This window comes from Colius striatus, chromosome 10 (genome assembly GCF_028858725.1).
Source record: "Colius striatus isolate bColStr4 chromosome 10, bColStr4.1.hap1, whole genome shotgun sequence".
In the NCBI taxonomy this organism is placed as follows: Eukaryota; Metazoa; Chordata; class Aves; order Coliiformes; family Coliidae; genus Colius; species Colius striatus.
The window spans coordinates 33,893,405-33,919,471 of record NC_084768.1 but is presented as its reverse complement, the minus strand read 5'-3'; the positions used below and the strand labels follow the sequence as shown (position 1 = coordinate 33,919,471).

Genomic DNA, 26,067 nt, shown 5'->3' with positions numbered 1-26,067 from the left:
TAATTTTATTCTTAATTGCTCCAGTGAAACAGTATGTTTCAAAAAAAGAAGAAGATTTTTTTTATCACTTGTAATTTTTTAATGATTTATGATGAACGTTTGTCTTGTGTCTCCCTACGTGCCTCTTGCACCTGCCAGCCTGTGCAGAGTGCCCGTTATGGGATGAACGCTGAGCGGTCCTGCAGGGTTGGCACTGGCTGTCGCAGCCGAGCTGGAGCTGCCCCCTGACGGGATGCGATGGGGCGGCAGCGCCTGCCTGGCGCTGGTGGGAGATGAGCTCCGTGTTCTGAGTCATCAAACCGCAGCTACGTGCAGCCTCTCAGCCCCGAACGGCACTTGTGGCGTTGCAGTAAGGCATTTTTCCGAGAGCTGTGATACTTTTCTCGACGGGTTGATATTTAACAGCTTTCTTCAGGAGCTTCCTCAGGCTCCGCCCCAGTTTAACACGGGAAAGGATCCACGTCGGTACGTGAGAGGTGCTGGTGGCGCATTCCGCGAGTGCAGGAGCACACGTGGCTCCCGCTGCCGCGGCGCGGGGGCGGTTGTGTTGTTACCCGGCGCGGGGGGCGAACCCGAGCCCCGCAGCGCCCGCGCGCTCCCGCCCCGCGCGAGGGGGCGTGGCCTTTTCCGAGGGGGCGTGTCCCAGGGCGGGACCGACGCGACCCCGCCCCGGGGCGGTGGCGCGGGGCGGGGCGCTGGGCGGGGCGGTGGCGCGGGGCGGGGCGGTGGCGCCGCGGGGCGGGGCGGCCGGGCGGCGGGGCGGGGCGGGGCGGTGGCGCGGGACGGCGGGGGGCGGCGGGGCGGGGCGGTGGCGCCGCGCTCTCGCGAGGCCTGTGCGCGGGGTCGCGCTGCGCTCGGGGCCGGGCCGAGGCGCGGAGGCGGCGGGAGGCGGGCGCTGAGGCCGGTCCGGCAGAGCGCAGGGGGCGGGCGTGACCTTGCCCGCGGTCGCCGTGCGAGGGGCCGGTCACGGGTGTGTAACGGTGTGGCGGGGCTGTGCGGGGGAGGGCGGCGGGAAGCGGCTGCGGGCCGCGGTGCGTCCCCTGGGGAGTCCCAGCGCGTCCGGGCCCGGCGCTGCGGGGTTGTTGAGGCCGGACGGTTGTTCCTGAAGCCCGCTTTTAACCTGGCGTGTGGCGTTAAGCCCGTTTGTTGCCGAAGGCGGTTGCGGCGCAGCAGGGTCACTGTGCTCGCGTCCCCTTCGGTAGGTCACCCGTGTCGTCTCGCGTTACGGACGTTTGCTTCTCGTGCTCCAGAACCGCCGTTGGACCGGCGCGGCCAACGGGGCCATGGGGCTGTCCGCGTCCGCCCCGGCCGCCGCTCCGCCCGCACAGTGCCCCATGCACCAGGAGACGAGGCGCGGTAATTGCTCTGGGGACTTGCGTGGAGGACGCTTCTCGCGGGGAAACCACCGAATACTATTGGGATGGGGGAGCCCCAAACAAACGGTTCTACAAATAAAGACTTGATGCTCTCAAGTAACGCCCCGTGAAGTCAGTTGTTGACTCAAACACCACGCAGGTGCTTGCTGTAGGGCCTGTGGGTCGCTCCCCGTTGCCCTGCAGCTCCGTCCCCTCACACCTCAGAGGGTCAGAGGGTTGCAGGGGCCCCCATGAAGATGGTGCCTGGGGCAGGAGGTCGTTGCTGGAGAGCATGCATCTGGAAGAGGGCAGCAGAGGGGTGGTGTGAGATGAATGTCTGGAGAGGGAAGATGTTAGTCAACACGTTAGATAAACATTGCTGTGGAAATCTTGAGTACAAGCAGCTCAGTCTAGGGAGCAACATGGGGTGGGAAATGGGCATTTGAGGACTACTGAAGAAGCCTAGATAGTGTCACAGTGCCGTGTCCTAAAATGCAGCAAAGGGAACAGTTAAAACTGCTCCAAAGCTTAGAAGAAAAAGTGAAATACCAGTCTGTGTTTACATGAGCATTCAGTGAAGTGCTGTCCCTTTCCTGTCACGTCATGGCCTAGGGTTTTCATCTTGTAGCAAAGTGTGCACTGTTTTTTTCCTGTATTTCAGGTTGCCCAATGCACAGGAAGACTCCTGATGGCAGAGCTGAGAACGCAGACGATGTTCCTGCGCATCAGGAAAGGGCATATGAATTTGTAGCGTGTCCAGTGACTTCTGGTGCATCTCAAGTGGGAGATGACATAGACCCCAGCAACATGGTAACTTGCGCTTAGTTCAGACCTTTTCTTCAGTCTCATTTCTCCTGAAATGCCATCCCCAAAATGTAAATAGTGATAGGTGGGGACTCTGGAAAATAACATTATTTTTCAGTTTCTAACACCGCTTTTCTTCATTTTTGTGTGCAAGTGTTTCTACAAAAACAAGTTCCATCTTACTTAAAGTTCTCATCTTCAAATTCAGATCTTTTTGTCTTGTCTACTGTTTCTGTTTGTTAGTTACACACGTGGTTTTTACCATACATTAGTGGGCTGAGATTCTGTGTGATGGAACTGTGGATAAGTTCTGATTCGGATCTCTCTGCAGATTTACAGAAAGCTCTTTCCAAAGCTGAGCTTTAGGCCCAAGGGTTCCTTTAGTCTTCAGCTGTCAAACTTGTGCAAACAGTTCTGCTGCAGAAGAGGGAGGTAGTTTTGATGGACTCACAGAAAGGCTAAACTTCATGAACTTTGTAGCAGCTGTTTGATTATGCTTTGGTTTTTATTTTCTTTCTTAGACACTGTTTACATTTAAAAACATCTCCATTCTCCAGTTTGTTGTTGCTTTTCCCTGTTTTCTAGATGCCTCCTCCCAATCAGCAGCCATCCCCAGATCAGCCATTTCCACTCTCAACTGTTAGAGAAGAATCTTCCATTCCTAGAGCACGTTCTGACAAGAAATGGGTCTACCCTTCAGAGCAAATGTTCTGGAATGCTATGCTGAGAAAAGGGTGAGTACACCCTGGATTGTCAGGTGGAGTCTGTGAGCCTGAAAGTCATGAAGTGACATTGTTAGTTGTTGTTCATTGATGTCATTTGAGAGTTTGTGGACTCTAAACAGTAAATAATAACTAGCTCTTTGAAAAATTGCTGGGTTTATAAATAGCTTTATTTTAAAGGGTGAGTTGGTCTCAAAGGCCCTGTGTCATCTCTGCTGCTGGGCAGGGTGGTGGGGAGTGCCAGGCAACTGCCACCAGCTCAGAATGTTTTTGTTAAAACCCCCGTGCATGAGCCTGGACAAACTGGACAAACAAAGGATTGCCAGCTGTGAGCCTTACATAGGCTTCATGCTGATCCTGCAAACGACAGCCAGAGTTCTGTGATTGTGGGAACGGCTGCCTTGACTTTGCAGAACTGCTAAAACTGTGACAATTATTTGACAAGTAGATGTTTTCAGTCTTTACAAGAACTGGGTATGGGCAAGAGCCAACTGACTGATAAATGCTCCTGTGGCCTGAAAAGCTTCCTGTGCTGCTGTTTCCTCATTCTCCAGTCATCATTTTTTTTGTCATTCTTAAACAAATCAGCTTTAAAGGTAGTTAAGAGTTAAAACAGCAGTAGTTCTTTGTCAATGTTGTTCATAGGACAGCTTGTCTAAGTACTGGGTGTTGGACGCTTTGATGCTGGGACACTTGAGTGTGTTGGATGCTTTGCTCCTTGAAAAGGAAGCGAAGCGGGTGAGTGTCCATGGTGCAGGGGCAGAGGGGTGAGGGGCATTGCAGGGTGCCTGCAGGACCCCGTGCCCAAGGAGCGTCCGTGGGATTCTCCCCGGGTGTGTGGCTGCCCGGAATTTGTGCATCTCTGTGATGATGACTGTGGTAACTACATGTTACCAAGAAAATGAAGCGATTCTCAGGATGCTTAAGCAGAGGAGACAAGTTTCTGTACCTGCTTGGTGCCTTTGTATAAAACCTTCAACCTCTTGATTCAAAAGCTCATCAGATAAACTGAGGAAGGTGGAGTAGTTGTGCTGTAATGCTTGTCATGGTTTTCAAATCGTTGTTTTTTAGGTGGAGGTGGAAAGATGATGACATAACAGGTGAAGACATGACCAACATCATTAAAATTCACAACCAAAATAATGAACAGGCTTGGAAGGAGATCTTGAAGTGGGAAGCTCTTCACGCTGGGTATGTGCTTAAGAAATGAAGAGCAGATCCTTTGGCTCTGCTCGTGTTCTTGGAAGTCTTTGAAAGGAGAATTGTCTCTTAGTTTTTGCAGAAACATTCTGCTCTCTGGTGCTATGGTCTTGTAGGATCCTGTGTTGTGATTACTGTGGAGAAAGATTATAGAGGAGAGCTTACTGGAACTGAGTAATTACAGTGTTGCTAAAATGAGCATTTTGGTGGCGTGTGTATGGAGACGTTAGTTCTATTTGGAAATCATTTAATTGAGATCTTTTATCTTACAAAAAAGATATGGAGATGTAAACTTAGATTACAAGTGAGTGGTGTGAAACAAAGTGTCACTTTTTAGGTCAGTCTAGCCTCCATCTGTAGAAACTGTTCTCTGGAATGCCATGGTCTTTGTTGTGCTGCAGTTTGAAGGGTGATTTCTGTTCTTTATTCAGTCTGTGGATTAGACTTGCTGGGAACTGCTCTGTTGATAAGTTAGAACAATGGTGTGGAGCATATCAAAGGTCCTTTATCACACCTGCAGAAAGTGCCACTAGAAACTGCAGGACTTTTCCAACTTGGAAAGCAGCTGGTTTAGACCACTCGGAATTAGCTTTTGGCTGTTGCTCTTTCTCCTGTTCTGTTTCCTAAAACAAATGACCGTAGTGGTTCAAACGCTTAGGACTGGTTTGAAAGGTAAAAACTAATTTGTTTTATTAATTGTGTGCCCAGGGAATGTCCGTGTGGCCCGTCACTGATGCGGTTTGGGGGCAAAGCCAAGGAGTATTCACCCAGAGCCAGGATACGCTCGTGGATGGGGTATGTGGCAGGAGGGAAGGGCTGCCGGCGAGGTGGGAGGGCACGGGTCTGGAAGCAGGGTGTGCAATTCAGTTTCAGATGTTTCGGAATGGTAAGTTCCAGTTACCAGAAGGTAGAAGTACTGGTGGGGATCTTGTGCCCGTGGCTGGATAAGCAGACCTTCGTAAGTAGGACTCTGCACCTCTCCCAGGTTCGTAGCACTCATTAGTGTGTGCCTGCTCTGTTGTCCGCAGCTATGAGCTGCCCTTCGACAGGCACGACTGGATCGTGGACCGCTGCGGGAGGGAGGTGCGCTACGTTATCGACTACTATGACGGTGGGGCCGTGGATCAGAACTACCAGTTCACCGTGCTGGACGTGCGCCCCGCGCTCGACTCGCTCTCAGCCGTCTGGGACAGGGCCAAGGTGGCCTGGTGGCGCTGGACCTCCTGACTGCCCCTCCGGGCTGCCTTGGGAAGCAACCGCTGCCCGCCTGGCATAAGTTGAAACTAGGACTTGCAATAGAAGCGTGCTACAACTGTCACGTTTCATCGTCACCAGTGTTGGTTGTGGGTGGGAAGGGGGGATGGGGAAAACTGCTGTGAAGTACAGTGATGCTTTATAGTGCTTTGAGTGGAATAATAAAGTTACAGCAGCAAAAACATGCATCTTAATTTTCTCAAGAGCTGGGCAGCATTTTCTTACTTTGCCACAGAGCTGCATAAGCTGGATGCCTTGTCATTTCATGGCTCTGCTGCTGTACCCAGATAGGTTGGGTTTTGGATTCTGACTGGAGTTTTGAGTATTACCTAACTGGTGAAAACTGGAAACCTCATAGCTACAGTATTGGATTGCCCTTTACTCATCATTTACAGATGATCTGTAAATGATGAGTAAAGGGTGAAAGACCGGAGAGTTTCAAACTGCATGTTCTGTTAGCCATGCCTGTATGTCTGTATTGGTTTTCATGTGGGCGCTCTGCCCGCTCAGATTCCTGCTTCCTCAGAAAGCTTCAGGCAAGTTCATTCTGTTAAAGGCTGTTCAGTGTAGGATGAGTATTTTTAATCGTATGTGAAGTTGGAAAGGAGAATATACTCATGCCTTAGCCTGCAGTCTGTCTTTGGACAGAAGAATGTCTGTTAGAGGTGGGAAATGCATCAGTTACTCATAAAGCAGTGTTTGTGTAAGGAGATAAAATTGGTGTTTCGTGGCTATTTATTTTTGTGTTTAAAAGGTTTGTTTTCTGATGTAAGAAAACTGTATCCTTGTAGTATTTTCATGTCTTGAGTGTGTTTCATGTAACATGTTCCAGAGAGAATGAAGCCTTATGTAAGGACACTGCCAGGCAGTGCATGTGTGTTTCGCACCTGGGCTGCATCCGCTGTGCCCCAGCGTGGTTGTTGCTGCAGATGGACTCACACAGGGGGTTTGGCCTCTCTGCACAGTGTTTATGGTGAGGTGTGTTGCAGATGTGTGCTTGACTTGGCTTAAGGGGTATCCAGAGTGCCAGGAAATGAGTGATACGAGGGTTTTGTAGAGTGACACATATCGGTGCTGTGTGGCTTCAAGATTTAGTTAATGTTTGTGTTTAATAAGGGAAACTTAACTCTTTTTTTTTAATCTTCCACTGTAATAGCTTTAAACTTGCATGGCTTGGTAAATTTTGGGTGCCACCTACCCCTAAATTTAAACTCTTCCTCCCTTTCAGCATGTATTACTCTTGAGAAGGAGTCTTCCGTGCAGAACACTTGGGAGTCAAAGGAGTGAGAGGATATCACACTGTAGCTTCTCAAATGGGAGAGGCTTCCTTTGTCAAACTTCACAACCTGAACTGGGAACCAGCTGTACATTCGTTTTCTGAAGGTGATTGTTTTTAACTGACAGTGGAAGCTGCTTTAGTTTCTTTTCTTTATTTTTCACCCTGAGTGAAAAGCCCCTTGATGTAACTTCCCATCTGGGAGAAATTGAGGGAAGCTTCCGTGCTTTGAGGTCCTAGTAGAGACAAATGGTTCCCACTGCAGAGAGAGGCAGCTGTTGTGCATGCTAACAAATGTTGCCCTTGAGTCCAGGGTCCTAAGAGCAACCCACACTCTTACCCCTCTGCTTTCCTCATTCTTTTTTCCACCTTTTTAGTGGTTTGTACGTATATCAATGAAAAATACTTTGGAGAGGGAAAAGGGAAATCTCCCTCTGAGTGGGCAATGTATGGGTGAGCTGTGTGAGAGGTGTGTGAGCTTGTCTGCGAGGCTGGGTCACTGCTGCTGGGGGGGAAGGGGGGTCATTTGGTTGGTTTGTGGATTTGGTGACTTGATACAGGCAGAATTCTGTGTGGAAAAAGTACACCAGAGTGGAGTGTAGTGCTTCAGAGGCCTCGAGAGAAGGAGTTTGCTGTGTTGGTTTTGGCAGCGTGATGCTGAGAGTGTCACGGAGGCTGTAACTGCTGCTGCGCCTGGGGAAGGGTGTGACGTGTCCCTTCGCGCCTTTGTCTGCCCTTGTGTCCCGTCTCACACAGACTCGCAACTGTTCTCTGCTGCTGTTAACTAAATGTACTATTTTGACATCAAACAAAAAGGAGAATCAAATAAATATACTTTTCCTAGCTTTGGTATTTGGTGATGATATTTTTAGCTGTAAGAGTGACTGCGATGACTCTTGGATGTGTCTGTTGGAACTAACCACACCTTTACATACGTACTGCTCATTCCTTTAGGTGAGTACAGGACCAAAACCCAAGGACTAAAGTTAAGTGCTCGCCAACCAGAGCAGTGGCTCTCAGAATAAGAGCACGTGACAACAAGTGGATTCATCCTGGGTCTGGGACTTCGAAGGGAGAAGTGCAGGGATCTTCTTCCTTTTCTCCTTTTAAACAGTCCTGGAGTTGTAAATTAAAATAATACATTTCCATGAGCAGTAAGTCTTAACAAAGTGAACGGGGAGTTTTCACTTTGAGGTTTGGGTTACTTTACCTGTGGAGTTGGCAGTATCCATCAGAAGATGGATGTCAGAGTGATTGGAATTCTAATGTAAACTTGACAAACAACAGTTGAAGTTGATGCTTTTACTGTAAAACTGTTGTTTAGGTTAGATTAAAGGTAATATGTGTCTATATGCACAAATAAATACTTTTATGTCCTTTCTTTCCAAGTATAGAAGGATATGGAGAGTTCATGAAGCTCAGGAAAGTGAAGAAGTATCCTCCTGATCAGGCCCTTTCAGGGAATCCTGCAGCAGCAGCATCAGGTTCCTGGTCCAGAGCCCAGCGTCTCAAACCAGGTCAGCCTTGTGCACAGACACAGAGGGGAAACTGGGCACTGTCACCAAAACAGGGCCCCTTTCAAAATCAGCTGTGTGTTCAGGTATCTCTAGTCCCCCGTTTCTCTGCAGAGAGGGAGCAGTGCAGAGGCCTGTCCTCCCGGGCTGCCCCCAGCCATCCCATGCCGCTGTGCCCTTGCGCTGTCCGAGTGGGCGGTTTGGAAAGGGGAGCAGCAGCTCTGCTGTTACTCATGGCTTATTTATTGCCTCTCCCCTGGGAACAGCTTCCCTCCTCCTTCACACTGTGCCACTGCTCCTGGCTGTGGGCCCTTCAAGAATTTTTCACCTAAGTGCCAGAATTTCTGTCCTGCTTTGCTGCAGGAGAAAGACGCTGTGTTGCTGGTAAGAAGATGTTTGTGTCCATTGTTGAGGGTTATTTGCTGCTGCCAAAGCTGAGTGTTCTGCATTGCCATTTTTGAATTGTGATGAAAGGCTGCTGTAAGCTCAGCACCTGAGAGCAAAAGGAACTGGTGAAACCAAGGAGCACTGCCTGGCTGTTAGACTTCAATAATGTACTTTTATAAGGGGTACTAATGCCCCTTTCAAACCATGACTGTTACTTTTTTAGAGAGATCTGTCCCCAGCAGTTACTAAACTAAATGACCCTTCAGTCCTTGTTCCCCCTTTGCTTACACCTGCAGCAAAATGTATGCAGTAAGGTTCCACAGCAGCTGAACTTACTTGGAGGGCAGACCATGCTACTCAGTGAGCTGTGCTGATGTCTTCAGGCTCTCACCCTTCCTTCCCTACCCACAAGTATCTTCAGATATATTGTTCTCTTTTCAAAATACACAGTAGTGCAGGTTTTCGGCAGGTTTTTGGTGGGCAGTTCCGTGCATTTTCACTCTCACTGAAAGCGAATGTGTTCTGTTGCATCCTTCTCCCTTGCTTTGTACAACGGTCAGCAGGGCCTGTGGTGACCCTAGAAATGCCATTTTGTGAAAAGCATCCTTTTTAGTTTGCATTAGATGGTTAGTCACTGTCATGTGCGTTTCCTTCGAGAGGAAATGGATCCCCAGACTCCTAGAGAAAGAATCTCAAACTGATGAATGTGACAGTTGCATCATTTGTCCTTACTCCTTGTACACTTTGGACCATGGCCTCTCGTAAAACAGGAGCCATCACACTTGTTTTCAACATATTGCAGCCCCAGAAATGTCCCCATTAAAGTAGTGATTTTTGTTTTCCAGTGTTTTGTCAGTTTTGTGGTAACTACTGAAAGTTTTACCTGTTTTTCTAACGTGCTGCTGCTGTTGCCTCCAGCTTCTGAAGACTGTGACCCCATAAACCTCCTGTCTATGAAGATAGCTAGTGCTTTAATTGATCATTAGTAGACTTTAAAAATGAGTTTCCATCTGCCAGAAGATTAAGTGTCTTAGGGAATTCACTGAGAGCAGTTTGAGGCATGGAGGATAAATGCAAGTGCCTTCAAAAAGCACTGTTACACCACAAACTTGCTTCTAAACTACTTAAAAGGAAGAGTAATAGAAAAGATTTTTCCTCTGATTTGATTTTTTTCTGGGATCAGAGAAGGCTTTTTAAAATATATATCAACGAGAATTCATCAGCTCATTTCCAAAAGGAAAAGAGCAAAACCGCATGAAGATGTTGGCTTCAACCTTAGAACAAACCATGCAAATTTGGGCAGCTTTAATTTCCAACGTACATTTGTTGTTAAAAAACACGTGCTTTGAGACAAAAATGATGGTGATGGCAGCTTCTACCAGCTGCACGTGAGGAGACTGAGGAGAAACAGCTCCATGTTCTATCACAGCTTTTCACAGTTACAGGGATTGTTGCTCCTGTTTTCCTTAAACGCTTGCCTTTTAGCTTATTTGGAGTGATTTTTTTACAGGTTTTCATGTTGCATTCTCTGCTATTTTTGTACAAGCCACCTTTGGGAACACGTCTACCCTTGTGGTAAGACTTCCAGTTGTTACTGCAGAGGTAATGGCTTCTTTCTCATGTGTCTGAAAAGTCAGGGCTGTTTACCTCCGGTACAAACAGTTCTAGCTGGTCAGAACACCATTCTGGCAGCATGAGGGCTGTCAGTGGTGTTGCAGCAGCAGCTAATACAGGCACTGCAGTGCCCAAAGATGGATGTGGTTTGTGTTGCTGTGAGGTTGGCTTTCGCTCTCAGCTGTGGTTACATTCCCTCATTAGTGTTTGTCTTGTGACCCTAAAATGGGCAGCTGCCATGATTTTTAGCCTCTTTCTTCCCAGTGGTCCTTTAATACCTTCTTGAGCACATGCTTTTAGGACCTGTACCGTTGCGGTAGCTGGGATGCCAGGGTGGCTGGCATGAAAATGACAAAGAGATGTGGATGGATGTTCCAAATGTCTGTCTGTTCCTCCTCTCTTTTTCACTGCTGAGGTTAAGTGAAAACGGGTCCAAACTCACAGTTCTGTATATAATCACCAGTAGCTGTCAATGCAACACCTAATTGATAGCAGCCATAATTACAGAGTGGAAAGCAAAAGACACCACCTTTGCAAATATCACTGGCAAGATTAATCTTACCTACATCTGAAACATCGTGTTCTGTTTGCCCGGCAAGGCGAAGTGTAAAATACCAGTATCACCAGTGGCATCTCGATTTATGACAGGATGCTGGAGCTGGTTTAACATAGGCCGACTCTAAACAGCAAGATTTTGGTTTTTATTTGCCACATGGAAAGCATCCGTTTGGAGGAATGAATATGGCTGATGTTACTCTGTCAAACGCTGCAGTGCTTGAAGAAATCGTTATAAAAAAGAGGAGGGGAAATAAGAACTTGACTTGCAGTTTAATAATAATGGAATATGAAGGCCAGATTGTAACTGTAGAAGTTCATTTCAAATTTAAATATTTAGCATTTTCACTAGTCTGTGAATACAAGAAAATTTATTACATTAAGATGGAATTTAGATCTTTGACATGAAGCTGATATTTTCATAGTGTGAAAAATATCAAGCTGACATTATACTGTCTCATTTGATGACTTCCAAATGTCAGAGTGCAGTAACTTATTCATAGGGACCCCAATGTCTTGTGATAGTGTCAATTTAAAAGACATTTACATCGACTTTTTTATTTAAACATGTAAAATGGAATATGCAAAGTGGATGAGGAGAAGGGGGGAAAGACCAGGGGCAGGAAAGTTCTCTAATAATGGAACAAGGCACTTTTAAGGCTAATTTCCACGGAAGGCTTGTGACAGCCCCACGGACTGCTGCCTGGCAGCACTTCTGACAGCTGCTGTCGCCTTTCCCTTCACGTTATTTCCCTCATCCCCAGCTCTGGTTCTTGGTTTTTTTCAACACAGTTCAGGGGATTGAAAATGGCGTGTTGCACTTTCCTGAAAAAACGTGACTCGCACATCCGTTGCGTTTAAAAGTGATTTTGCATTACTACGTATCCAAATATAAAAGTAATATTCCATGTCAGGAAGACAGCGAATGTTTATTGTGCGAGGAGCACAGCTCGGAGCCCATGCTGCCACAGAAGAGCTCAGTCAGGCGCCTGTCAGCGGGACTACGAAGCGCCTAGATGAGTACAGGAAACATTAACGACTCCTCCGTGCGCCTTGGCCTGGCGAGTGAGCGGCGGGGCTGCGCCGCCCGGCCGGCCTCGGGGCGATCGCGTTCCCCTGGCGCCCGGCGGCCATTTTGCGGCGCGCTGAGGGAGAAACGTTCCCGCGTCTGAGGCACGGGGGACGGGGTGGCGGCGGCGCCCCCTGCCGGCCCACAGAGGACACCGCCGCCCGCCCGGCCCGGCCCGCGCTCGGCTCCGCCGCCATGTCGGAGCTGTCGCTGGAGGAGCTGTCGGCTCTCGCCGCCATCTACTGCGAGCCGGACGCCTGCCAGGTGCTGGCGGTCTCAGGTGAAGGCGGCCGCGCTTTCCTGTGCCGACAGACCCGGGTCGTTCCTCTCGGGTTGCCCGAGGCAGCCCCGCGGCGGCGGCGCCTCAGGCGGGGATGGGCTCGCGCCGGTCGCCTGGCGGCTCGCTGTCGCCGGCAAAGACGGGGTGGCCTCTCGCCTGTGTGTCTCTGCTGCTGGCCTCTTTGTAGAGCACAAATCCCAGCGGGGCCTGCTCGTTTATCAGCGGGGACTTTCGTAATTCCAGCTTTTTGCTGGAACTGGGGTTGTTTTTGTGCAAGAAGCTTGTGGTAGGCGAAAGGCAGCAGCTGGAAGGGGCTAGTTGCTGTTTAGGGAGATTAGCAGCTTTTTCTGCACCAGCCGTGGTGGCTACCGGTCAGAACATATTTTTAAGAGGTTACTTTTATCAATCAGTCTGTGCCATTGCAGTGCTGTGAAGATGCCCCTTCAGCAAGGGAGAATAAATCTCAGTAGTCCCAGTGTACAAGAGCAGTTACTACAGGTATTCAAGGATTGCCCATCTGTTCAGATCCAGAGCATAAGAAAATTTTGCTTAGTGCCTACCAAGGGTGTGACAGATCTCTCATATATTCATTGGAGACACATACATATACACACACATAGTATATATGCATGGACTATGTATGGCTGTTCTCCAGTGCCTGGATAGCTATTGCAGGCTGCTGCCCAGCTCCCCAGCAGAGTGAGTCATGGGCATAAGGCTTCCTGCTGGATGGTCTGCAGTAAAGTCCTCGAGAGTGCTGTTACAAATGGATCTAGTGGCCTCCTGCCACATTTTGTCTGTATACGTATTCATGCCCAAAGAACTGTGATTGGTAAGGAGATGCTTTGTTACCGTGAGGGTGACTGAGCACTGGAACAGGCTGCCCAGAGAGGTGGTGGAGATCTGTAATAACCGTTGGGACGTTGCCCTGGACAGCCTGTTGCTGTACATAGCTCTGCCTTAGCAGGAGGTTTGACAAGATCCCCTCCAGAGGTCCTGGCCAACCTCAGCCCTTCCGTGATTCTGTGGAATCTGCTACTTTGGTGTGAAATTACATGTGGCAGCTCTTGAGTGACTCACTAACTAAAAAGGTACTAAGAAAGTATTGGAATAAACCCCAGTCTTTTATTTGAAAGTAATTGTTGAAATAGATTAGCACAGAACATCAAGTGGTTGTTTGAAAAGGGGACTTTGTGTGTAGACAGCCTCAGAGGGATGGAGACATCAGCATCTCCACGGAGCACAATGAACTGGGGTAATGGAAAAGCGGAATGGTTTTGTGCCTACAGCTGTGTGGCACACCTCTTGATCCAGTACAGGCAGACAATGTTGCCATTTTATTACTTTGATTAGTGTTTAGAGATGTGTTTTTAAAATGCAATTTATGAAACATTCCCCACTCAGTTTTATTTTGTTAAAAAGTTCGGGCATGTTATTTCAGGCATTGTTTGAAAACAGAGTATCCAGGCTTAACAGATGTTTGTTTTAAAAACCATGATTGTATCTAAACATTGCTCACGTGTGTCTGTTCCTCCAAATCTGTTGAGAGAAATGTAGGTACACAGAAAAATGATTTTGTTTTGGAAAGTTACCAGCTTCTAAAAGGCTTAGAAACCTTCCTGCAGCACAACGGGAACAAGCCGTTAAACTTACATCAATGCTCCATGACCGTGCAGGGCCTTTAGCTGGGCTGTGTTCATGATATGCTGGGGTCGTGTGTAATGAGTTGACTTCCGTTGTTTTCTGCAGGAATTGAAAAGATTATTTGCAACAATGATTATTGGTAGTTTTCTTACTTTTAGGAATTTGCTTCTCTTTCACGTTGGAGCTACGGAATCCTTTAGTTTGTACACAGTTCACTTTTGATTGATTCATTAGCTTATGTTTGCTTTATCTCTTCAAGCCATGTAAATTGTCATTGACAAATGGTGCACAGAAGTAGCTTCCAGTAACACTGTTCTGTTACACTGTCTCTAATACGTGAAGAGTAGTTTGCCTGTAGATCCACAGGATCAAAATGCAGGCCACTGGGGATTGGTGGTGTTGAGGAATTAAGAAAATGTTTTGCAGGTCCGTTGGTATGCTAAAAGCTTTGTGTTTCTGGCATTTAACAATTAAGTGTTCAGAATGTAAAATATGTTTGTATCAAAACCAGCATGTTGATGAATTAAAATAAACAGCACATCTTTCTAACCTTACATATCTGTTTACAAAAAAATAGCATTACAGATAGAAACCCGTAATTTACTTGTTGATCTGTTCTCTTCTGGTTTGCTCACCAAGCTTGGTATAAAAGTATATTTATATATTCTCAGCTTGTACATTAGTAGGTGCCGTTTTCTGAATTTAAAAATAGGCTGCCTGTGTTGCATAAAATGCCTTTGGGCAGGAGAGGAGGGGGATATCTGTCTGGTTGACATGGAACATAGGAAAAAATCTGAAGTATTCCAGAGCTGAATACACTGATAAGCACGCAGCCATGAGGGAAAATGAGTTGAAATGTATTGAGTTTAGGCTTATTAGCACATTAAATACCAGCAGAACAGTCATAGCTAGCCTTTTGTTTCAGCAGTGATCCCCGTTTTGCGGTGAGGGCAGCTCATACCGTGCAGAGTGTGCGAAGGACCTGTCTCTCAGAGCATGGTTAGGCAGAGTGGTGGTGTTTGCTCTTTGTTCTGGCAGCCGCTGCAGCGCTGCTGCAGAAAATGGATGCTGCAGCCTTCAAATAAACTTTAGACGCTGTAGCTCCCCAAATGCTTTGAACCGATTCTGCTTTTTAGAAGTAAATGTGAGGCAGATGTGAATGAGCACAGCTGGGCTTTTCACGATGGCTCGGGGTGATGCACCTTGGGCCGCGGGGCTGCGCTGCTCCCTGCAGGCTAGGGCATCAGCACAGGGAAAGGTGTGAGATTGTTGCAGGCTTCAGAGTATGGTCACTGCAGCAGGAGGCCCTTGCTGAAGGGGCAGGGTTGGCCTGTCTATCCCTCAGTTACCTCAGAGTCAGTGTGAGGTCCATTACAGCAAGCTAGTGAAAAAACCCTAGGAGGATGATCAGAAAGGCACTAGTCTGTGTGTGGGACAACACTCAGGTGTGTGTGCAAACCCTCCATGGTGGTACAGAGGGTGCTGGGGAGTCCCAGGAGTTTCTGTGCAGGCTTTTCTCCTTGTGTGCACCAAGCCGAGCGTAATGGCAGAGAAGCTGCTGTTGGTGGTGCTCGGTAAGAACCATTTGTCAAGGCAGCAGAAGAGGGAGATTGGAATGGGAAGACTTGAGGTCCTCCTGTATACTGCACGTCAGCAAGGGCCACAGGCTGCCAGATGGCTGCTGTGGATACTGGGGTCTATTCCAAGGCTGGTGGGTTTCTGAGGAATAAACTTGCCCTAAGAGTCATCTGGAACTTTTCATATAGGGTCTTAGAAGACTGGAAACTAACTTCTGTTGGAAGGGAACAGGGCTTTGACGTGCAGTGCTTGTAGGTGTGTGCACAGTTGGGTGTAATTTCATTTAGTTCACTGGATTTGTGTCTACTGCTTTCAGCACTGGATTTGACTCTGTTTATGGTTTGTAGATGTTTGGAGATGTCTTTATAGGAGCACTAGAGTTCAATTATGGGGTTTGGAGGGTTTGCTTATTTTATTTTGTGACTGCTCTGACCTAGAGAGTTCTTCATATGACTGCAGAAGGAGGTTTGAAAACAAGCTCTCTAAAGTGCTTCTGTCTGTCCAAGTCACTTTTAGGTTCTTTCACTTACTTAGTAGAGTTTAAATATAAAATCATAGAGAGCACTGAGATTGGTTAGTGCCATCAGCAATGGTAATCAAACATAATTCATCTGACTGTCATGTAAAGGAAGGCAAGATAAGGTAGAGGGAGAAGGCAAGTCACTTCAAAAGAGCCCCTCTGAAACTCAGCTCTGCTCTAATCTGCCTTTCAAATCTGGCTTCTGCTGCCCTTGTAGAATGAATCAACCTGACATTTTAGCAATTTTTTAAAGAAAAGGGGTGAAGTGTTTGTAACGCATCAAAGGGGTGAAGCAGAAATCATCTGAAGAAGATCATCTTTTATCTGATACCCTCTTTCTTCATGGCAGAGGAACAAAAGTAGGTTAGTCTTTGTCTCCACTTTTCACTTTATGAAATTTTGTATTGTTTTTCTGTGAAACATGTTTTAGTCAAGAAGGTTTTATTGCAGGGATTACTTCAGATAGCTTTCGTATCCAGGGTCTTTGATTTTGTGATTTTTCAGGAGGATGTGGCCTTTTGTCCTTCCTGCTGCATACCCTATGGGTCCTTTTCACTCTGAAAATTATTCTTTTCTAAAGTAGACCGACAACAGGTTTTGAGTAGATATGCAGATATATACACATACATTTGTTTAAGTATATGCATATGTATGAGAAAGTACATGTGTAGGATGGAGGTCAGATGTACCACAGAGATGTTTTCATTATGTCAGTCCAACTGTTGAAAATGTAGGGAAATTGACAGAAAAGAATTAAGCATTAAGCACTAACTCTGAAAGTTGTAGGGGAAAAAAAGAATCTTCTTTCTTTCCAAGTCTCTCTTTAGTGCAGAACTGCTGTTGAATGGTTGTCTTCAAAAACAGTTAGTACAAGTCTATTTGCTGTGCACTGGTGTTGAAGTTAGAGGCCTCACAGATATCTGGAAGCAAAGATAGGGACAGAAAAGTCACTATTTTTGGGTGTCCTTGCTGCTGCTGTTGAGCTCGGGGAGCTGACTTATGTGTTTCTAAGAGAGACAATTCTTTATTACTGTCTTGTCTAGACTTTGAAAGAGCCAAAAGGTGTGAATGCTTTTTAGAATGTGTTAATAACTTTCCTTCTAGTATGATTTGGAAGTGTTTCATTTCAGAATACCCTGCAAGTGTAACTTGAGCCGTTGGTTGCAGCCCCCTACGCTGCAGAAAAACCCACAGCCTTTATTTTATATAGAACGGCAGTCATTTGCATTGAGTCACTAGAAGAAATAACATGACTTAATAATATATATGTATTTCAACTTCAAGCAAACTATTAATGTTTATTTTTTATACTTTCCAGAAACGCATGGAATCACGTTTAGAATTCAAATCAATGTGAAAGAACAGCTGGATACAGATATACTTTTAAAGCTGCTATTTCATTTACCAGTCAATTATCCATCAGCTCTACCAGATATTTCTGTTGACTCAGACCAGCTTACAAGGGCCCAATGTACAGAGGTGAAAGAGAAATTACTTGAACAAGCAAAGAAGCATCTTTCTGAACCCATGGTACATGATCTGATTCTTTGGATACAGCAGCATCTTAAATATGTCATTAAGCAATCAGCAACAGTTTGCACTGAAAAAACTACTTTATCAAAAGGCACAAGTACACAGGATGGTACCTGGATGCTCCTTTTGCATTTAGATCACATGAGAGCAAAGGCAAAATACATCAAAACTGTGGAAAAATGGGCTTCGGATCTAAGACTGACTGGAAGACTGATGTTCATGGGCAAGATCATATTGATTCTTCTCCAAGGTGACAGGAGCAACATTAAGGTGCAGGAACAATGAATGTTGACTAGTTCTATTGATTTACCACTGAAACCTATGTGTCTGAATATTTGTGTGTGTTTTTCTGAGATTAGCAATTTTGGAAGTACGTTGATCATTAGGAGAGTAGAAGGGCCTAACAATTTTATCCTGTGTTTAAGAAAAAGAAAGTATTCTGTGATTAAGAAACCACTGATAACTGTAGACCTGTGGCCTATGTTGCTTTGTTTCCATCATAATTATACCCCCGTATTCCCTAACTCTCGTATGCCTAGGTTCAGTCTCCTGTATTTTCCAAATGCCCCAGAAGAACAGAAAAAAATGTGATGAGAAGTTAGTGACAGACATATTTCTGTCTCGTTACTAACCATCTCCTTCCTTGGCTTAGACTCACGGTGCTCCCAGGACATGCCTGGGCTTTGAACTTCTTACCTGCGCTTACGAACGCCCACTGCGTTATGCAGGTTTTTGTGGTGATGCTGGAGGAGAATGTTTGGTGTTTCCAAACTCATGCTTTCTGCATCTCTTAAGTCTGTGCTTAACTTCAAGCTGATGAGTAGAAACAGTCATCCACTTTTTGGAATGGGCACTTTCAAAGTTTGATTGCTATGTTCTGGAAAAAAACCCATCTGTTTCATGTAGATCTTTGCATTTTACTGAACTTCAAAGATACTGGGTGCCATTTAGTCTATTTTTTTTCTTTTTTGTCATTTAGGAGTACTTGATTCTTCAGAAAACTTCTAAGGTAGATGTGGACTCAAGCGGAAAGAAATGCAAAGAGAAAATGATCAGTGTACTGTGTGAGACAAAAGTAGAGTCACAGCACAAAAGGTATAATTTAACACTGTTGTGGATAGAAAAGTAACAGAATTGATAATTACATTGTGACAAATCTAGGCATATTCATGACTTTCCGTCTTACAATGCAGGTTTCAGATGTTTGAAGTCAAAGAGTATTCAACGCTGGATGAGCTACAAAAGGAATTTGAAACTGCAGGACTCTCAACTCTTTTCTCAGAGTTTGTGCCTCCTCTCTTAAAATAAAATGAAAAAACCCCACTGGACTCTGACCAAAGCAGTAGTTGACTCAGGTGCTAATGGAAGATAAAAGGACGGATTTGACAAACAATGTCAAAGCTCTTCTGCAACACGTGCCAGAAGTGGCCATCCTCTTGCAAGATGGAGAAGGCAATTCACACATTAAGAATTTATATTTGTTTGACATTTATGTATTGATAATCTGTTTCAAGGAGTGTGGAGTTAATTGAGATGAGGGAGTGGCGAGCATCAGAGATTGGGAAGAAATCAGGTTGGAATAATAGTATTCTAGTTAGACTGTTTTGCAGTCCCTGTTTTTCAATGTCTTGGCTTTTATCTCTCGTGGTAGTGTTTTTTCATAATGGCCTGCTAGAAAACATGATTAATTTTGCTTTGAAAGCTTATATGAAGATATTTCTATCAAAAGCATTGCAAACACAGATTTGAATATGTGAGGACAGCATATACTTAATATCCTGTGTATGTTCATCTGCTAACTTTTCCTTCTCTGTTTATGTGACTGTAAATGTCAGACAGTTGATTTTAAAGGAAGAGCTCATGTCACTTGAGGCCTAAAAAAACTTCATAGTGTCTTTTGGAATGTTAGTTTTTATTCTGAAATGTATAAAACCACCCAAGTAGAGAATTCAATTGATAAAAAAGCTAAGGTAAATCCAGTGGTGCTAGTTTCTTCAATTAGTTTACGGCTTCCTTTCTGCACTTTATGTTGTTTTACTGTCAGCGCATTTTTAGATACCTTGGTACAAACTTCTTCTGTCTCTCAAGACTCGTGTTAAGTCTGTTGTCACTTGAGAAGCTGTTAAGTTATAACTCCCTATTAAAATTTCCCTACGTTGAACTTTATGTTTTTTGATTGGTCAGTGGCCTTGGCCAGTTTATCATGCTTTTAATCATTAGTCTGTTCTTTAGTTCAGTGTGATGTTACAGATTATATTAATAATTTTTACAAATTAAGCTGTCAAGTTCTGTTTGCCTAGGGAGAACTGGATACTTATTTCTTAGAATTATTACTATCCCCTTGTTTCTGTTTTACCTAATGCCATTCCCTAGCAAGACTAGATAAATTATCCAGCAGTAATGTGTTGAAGTCATGAATTTCTCAGTAGCTAGCCATGCCATTTCATTTGGGTTTAGCATGTAGCTAAACATGTGCTTTACTGCTCTCTAAAACTCGCTCCCAGAAGCCAGATGTCTCATACATTCTTTGCTAGCTGAATAGATCTGATCAAGTCAGTGTAAATTAATTTATGTCAGTTATCCTGGGAGAAGGTTTCCACAGGGTGGTTGGTTCCCGTAGTGTGGTTTGGCAAGTCGTGATGTAAGGCATTTTGATTTTCATATTCAGAGCATGAGATCATACCTCTGTGTATACAAGCAAAGCAACTAAAGCAAGCTGTTAAGATTTTTTAGGTTTTACTATTTGAGATACCACATGCATTGAAGGGTTGTAGACTATTTGAGAGTTTCTCGAGTTTTTAAGGAGTTTGGTAATTTTCCTAATACGGAGTGTCTCGAATACATGTGTTGCCTGTTATTTTAGGCACTGAGGCTTATTTAATGAGACAGCAGCAAAAGCTCTTCTTAATGAGTCTTTCTCGTAGAGCACATAGAGTACTTCAGGCACAGTAGAAAACAGACTGGGTTAAACAGGTTTTGCAAATCTGTTCAGTACTATTTGGAAATAGCTTCCTGAGGGAAGTAAAGTCTTAATTTTCCATCAATTTTTACTTTTATGGAGAAGAATACGACAGAGTCATGAAGAAATGATATGAAACAGTTTTCAGAATTGACCTATACTCAGTTAAAATATCTGTGTTGAAATCTTGTGTGTCAATGGAGTGTAAAGTCTTGAAGAGATGCAGCGGCTCTCTCCTTATACTGTGCAGTGAGTCTGACAAGTACCAAACCCAAGAAGAGACCTGTGCATTGAACAGTGTAAGAAAATGTAGTCAGTATCTCTTTGCTACTCTCAGTGTTATAAGGGTTTCCAGGTGGAATTTATGTCCTCTGCAAGATCCTTACCTTAAAATGCTCCACTTTTTTTCTGGAAAGAGAGTAGTAAGGTCCTTCAGCACAACATAGATCCCAGTCTTGTCCATTAAAGTCTTACGTGCATCTGGATCAGCTGTGTCTGCTTTCTGCTGGTTTTAGGGGCTGGGTTGAGTAGCTGTACCAAATCATGTGATCTCAAATTGCCTGTGACTGCAGAAACAATTGAGACACGCAATTGTTGATTGTCTTACTTGCAGGGTAAGATGTCTCCAGCTTTTTCCTTCCTACTATAGAAGCCACTGTAATTAGCTGCATGGGAAAAGCCATTTGAGGGGTCAGCGACTGCCAGTTGCACTTGGATATAAACTCATGTTTTCTTGACCATTGCTGCCTGATGTCCCCTTGGTTAACTGTTTGGTCAGAGCTAAAGTTCTGCAACAGCCCATTGAGAAAGTGAAAAAAGTGAAAGAACAAATGATGACTTGGTAAGTTGCAGCTCTCTCCTGATCTGTGCTCGTCTTCTCCCTAAATGAAACTGTTGGAAGAAGGCAGATGATTTCTGTGTTGCACGAGTTGTGAAGAGCAGTTTATACAGTGGATTGAATTTGTTACTCACTAACTTATGTTGGACAAATCAACAATTCCAATGTAGGAAGGGACTGCAGTTTTTTTGCTTGGTTTGATGTGCTTCAAGAGAATTACAAATCTGATCAGCTTGATACTGTTCAGACAGCAGAGAACATGAAAACGGATGCCAGCCTGATCCTGTCAAAGCAATGCTTTTGCCTGCCCATCAATCAGTCACTTATTTTGAAGGGTAGGAGGATATCTTGTGTTCAGACAAGTAAACAATATTTTTAAAGGTTGCTCTTTTTGGAAGGGTGTTGCAGCTGTCTGTCAACTGATGGTTTATTTGCATTTATTGTAAAAAGAAATGGGTAGGCCCGTGGGCCCCCAGGGCACCAAAGTCATCGAGACGCACACTGTGGTGTGTATTCTGCCCTGAGAGGGAGCTGAAGCTGACACAGAAGAACAAAATGCAGGGAAACAAAGTCAAAACTCCCAAGAACCAATAAGAGAGCGTATCAGTGTCTAAAAAGTTAGTGTATAGCTATCAGAGTCAGACAATTCAATTGCAAGGAAAAAGAAATCCCCAAAGGAAAAATGGTTTAACAAATAAGAAGCTGTCTTTCTCGTGGATATTGTATTATAAGTAGTTCTTCGAGCAGCATGGCTGGTAGAGCCTGGTTTCCTGCATCTTGTTTCTAAACAACTGTGCACGTGAAGCCTTTCCTGCAGAGGAGACATTTATGATGGTGCTCTCCCAGGTGGGTTCCCCAGTGCCTGATGCTGATTGTGCTCTCTGCAGAAATCATTAAGGTATCAATAGTATTTTTCTTCTCTGCTGCCTCTTTTCATCAATGCTGACTTCTTTCCGGCTGTTAACCTCTCATTTTAATTGAATGAGTTGAACTCATAAGTTCACCTGAAGGATCCATTGTGCTGCTGAGGAGCCTGCAGAGCCCTGAGTGTGGGGCACTGGCACCGAGTGGCAGCACGGGGGGATCTGCCTATCTGCACAGCTCTGGGGATGGCACTGCCTGGCTGGGGCAGGTTTGTTGGCCAATGGCACCTGGTCACTCCTGCTCCTTTCACGTGGTTCCTGAGTGCCGTATGCGTGCGCTTGCTGAGGTATTTGCTGTTGCAGGGAGACACTGTAGGAACTCACAGATGAAAGTCCTCGGCATAGTCAATCAAAGAAAATTGAAAGTAGATTTGATCATTCTGTGAATAGCATGAATTTTTGCGGTTTTGTAGTTGTATCTCATTTTCCTGTAATGACTACTTATATGTTATTTCTGTGTGAATGAACCACAAAACCCACCAAGATCAGTATAAGTTATGTGCAGAAATACTATAATGAGCCTAAAGAAACTTCATGGTGGAAAAGTATTTCCGTTTACGTTGTTTCTTTTATAAACAGTTTAATAAGCCCTAGGTATGGATGATTTAAAACCTAGTGTCCCTTGATTTGTTTAGCTCTGTCTGTGAAAATACAAACATAATCATGGTACAGCTGATTTGAAAAAAGGTGATGAAGTGTTCCACATGCTGTATTTCTGCCAGAGTCTGAGGCTGAAATTGCTCATATTATGAAATAGTGCAATGGCTGGAATCAGCTTTCATATATCTCACGGTAGTACTAAGCATTACCATCCTGTCTCGTTGTGCATAACACATGCAGCACTGGCAGCACTCTGTTCTGGTTTTGTATTTTGCTTGCATGCTTTATGTTACCTTATGCGAAAGTTACGATTGTTTCTGTGATTAATTATAGACATAAATAGAACCTGAAATGTAAATGTGCCAGTGTAGCATTTTTGCAGTTGCTGTTCTGCGCTGTTTCCACATATTGGCTTTTACATTGATACCAGTTTGTGTTTTCTAACCTCAAAGTATTAACCTGCAATGAAAGGAGCTCTTCAGAGGGACAGAAAAAATTGCCTGAGATGCTAATATAAGAAACTCCTTGGACTCCAAAACCAGACTTCTTAATATTTTCAGCTACTTATACGTTCTTTAGTTTTATGCTGATAAGGTAATAACCGCCACGCTTTTGGTTCTCTTTGTGTTTTGCAATGCAATACAAGTAATGCATTTGCATCTTGCATTAGAACACAGCTGGTCATGGGATAGGGGTCAATACTGGGGTGGTATTTCCCATTGCAGGTACCCCTGATTGATTATCTGTGTGCATTGTTAGCTGTTGTGACTCGAGTGCAGAGTCTGCAACGATACCAGAGTTCTCTGCGTGAGAACCTTAACTTTGTGCCTTTTTTCCTGTTGTCACTTGTTCCATTCCTGCGAGTAAGAAATGAATACTGATTTCTGTGGGAAGTAGTCAAATAATCACAGTTCTCTTGAGTTGAACTCCCAGTGTTAACTAGACCTTGATGCCTGCTGGTTGGGGATTGGATGCTCTCTAGGCCTTTGTGGGAACACTTTTGGCAGCATCTGACTGCTCCACTGAAGCAATTTGCTGGATGTTTCCTCGACTTGTGTAGAGAATGGATAGCGCTAATTTGACCTATGCAGAAAACAAGTGGTTGGCTGCTGCTTACTGCTGTCCTGATGGAAAGCTCAAAGTGTGGTAAAAATCAGAAATGTGCAGTGTCTGACAAATGGCTTTTTAGTCCATTTTGTTTCACAGCCTCTTTTGTACTGAAAGTAGACAGGAGAGCAATTAAAAGGGCTTGTGTAGCGATTGAGTGCTGATGGCAGCGTCCTGAGGTATCAGTGGTGAGGTGTCCTTCCCTGGAGGATAGCTGGCAGCGGTAGAACACTGCTGGGGTCAGGATAGGCTGGGTGGCACTGCAGGTGCTGCCTTTGCCAGCGCTGACTGGAGGAGGAGAGCAAAGGTTTGCTTGTTCAAGGAGTGAGTCTGCCGAAAGCAGTGGGCTTCCTTTTACTGCTGGTGTAAGTGCAGCCGCATTGTGGAGGAGCAGCAGGTGGGTGTGAGTTTGGGCAACTGGGGCTGGAGGAAAGGGGACAGCGATGTGCTCTGTGACCGGGCAGAGGAGGCAGAGACTGCTCCTGGCACTGACTGTCTCTAGCCAACCTTGTGGCAATCGTGAGCAGTTGGGTGGGCATCAGGGCTGGTTTCTGGCTGTGTCAGAGAGGATCCTGACAGTGCCTCTGGGGACAGCTGCTTGTCACCCCACACACACTGTGTGCCATTCCCTTGTCCTGTTTGTTACACAGGTTGCTTTTATGTGTGGGTAATTCTAGCACTGACACTAGGGACCATCTTGCACTCGTGAGGATGGAAAGACCACAGTTCCAGAGCTCTGTGCTGCAGAATGTGTGCTCTGTGCTTTTAGCATGAAATGTCTTTCCATTTGTAAAGTGTAAGAAAGTAACCAAAGAGCCAAAGTCAACTCAGCGAAATAACAACAATGTGGGATGCATACTGCCTCTCTGTGAGGATCCATCCACTGTCACTTAGATAAATGGAACAATAATTGTTTGTTCCTCTTCAGAAGTGTAGTTTATGCAGTCTATGTGGAGGCAAATTATTTAGCACAGTGCAAGGAAAATCCTTTTTTCCCATCTGAAACCAATTTAACAGTAACTGATGAAACCATTAGAAGATACTGAGCCCACTACGAGTCCCTGTGGTGGAATCCACGGTGTGGAGGAGTGGCTTGTCTCACAAAAAGCCTGCCTCCATTTTGGAGGTAATGGGGTTTTTTATTTTTTCACTTTCTTAATAATAGAGGAAAGAGAGGGATAGATGTGCTAGAATACTCTCCTTATCATCTTTCCAGCCTATGCTCTCCTGGAGAGGAGTAGCCGAGAGTTGAAAGGGGAAAAATCCTGACTATTGTGCTTTCCCTGAGATAAGGAATATTTTAGAGTCCCTTGTCTCATGCATGAAACCTGGTAAAAGGGAGTTATATTAACATACGGAAGAGCTTTGGGGAAAAACAGATCTTAGCCTCAGGAGTCTGCTTTTGACTCTTGGTTAGTCTGGGTGTTTTATATGTCTTTGAAAATGAATGCTAAAAGGGGCACCGTGAGCCACATGGGCTGAGATTGCTGCAGTGACCTCAAGAGGTGAAAGCACAATTGAAAAGGTCTGTTTTAAATGTTTAAGGAATTAATAATTGCTGAAAAGTGCAGATCACTAGAAGAACAAGCATCTTATATGCCATGGTACAGACAGATCTGGCACTCACGGGAGGCATTTGTGACAACAGTCTTTCAGTGGGTGACATTTATGTACACGATAAAGAGACGAGACCTCTTTATGTTAAATTTACGACGAGTTTTCTAATGTCATCAGGTTTTTTACCCTTAAAAAGTTCCTTCTCACATAAAACTAACTCCTTGTGTTCAGTGTTCAGCTTCTGAGGGTTGCAGAGGTACATCCCTGTGAGGTGTGTGTGTGACAGAGGACATCTCTGTGGGGTGTGTGTGTGGCAGAGGACATTCCTGTGTGGTGTGTGTGTATGTGGCAGAGGGACATCCCTGTGTGGTGTGTGTGTGTTGCAGAGGACATCCCTGTGGGGTGTGTGGGGAGAATCCCCGAGTGGTTTATGACATTGTTCACCTGTAATACCTTCAGCTTTAGAATGTAGGAATTTATAATCACTTTTAGTAGAAAGCTGTGAACACTGTGTCTCCTGAAAGCAGTGAGATTCTCCAGTCCTTCAAAACTTGTTAACAGACTAACCCCAGCAATAACCTGTGTCCAATCTGAATTCATTTTACTGAGAGAAACCAAATGATGGAGTTTTTGTTGGGTGATAAGTGGACAAGGCTTTGGATTCAGCTGTCACCTGACATTCTTACCTTCAGCAATAAGAATCCTGTTTTCAAGTGCTGTAAGTGGCAGCTGTGTGTGGGTTTGAGGGACAAATCCTGCCCTGCTGCCTCTGCAGGGT

General features: G+C 45.0%; 2 protein-coding genes across 2 annotated transcripts; both read left to right on the top strand.

Moving 5' to 3' along the window:
* Positions 1-828: 828 nt before the first annotated feature.
* Positions 829-7,454, top strand: LOC104549548 (holocytochrome c-type synthase). The gene is made up of 7 exons (XM_062003395.1): positions 829-970; positions 1,203-1,356; positions 2,017-2,165; positions 2,745-2,893; positions 3,953-4,072; positions 4,790-4,876; positions 5,110-7,454. Exons 2-7 carry the CDS (start codon positions 1,284-1,286, stop codon positions 5,306-5,308), a joined length of 777 nt encoding a protein of 258 aa, XP_061859379.1. The 5' UTR covers positions 829-970; positions 1,203-1,283; the 3' UTR covers positions 5,309-7,454.
* A 4,491-nt stretch (positions 7,455-11,945) lies between these two features.
* Positions 11,946-19,733, top strand: RWDD3 (RWD domain containing 3). Its single transcript, XM_062003824.1, has 4 exons — positions 11,946-12,030; positions 17,091-17,575; positions 18,285-18,400; positions 18,499-19,733. Exons 1-4 carry the CDS (start codon positions 11,946-11,948, stop codon positions 18,611-18,613), a joined length of 801 nt encoding a protein of 266 aa, XP_061859808.1. The 3' UTR covers positions 18,614-19,733.
* The last annotated feature ends 6,334 nt before the right edge of the window (positions 19,734-26,067 follow it).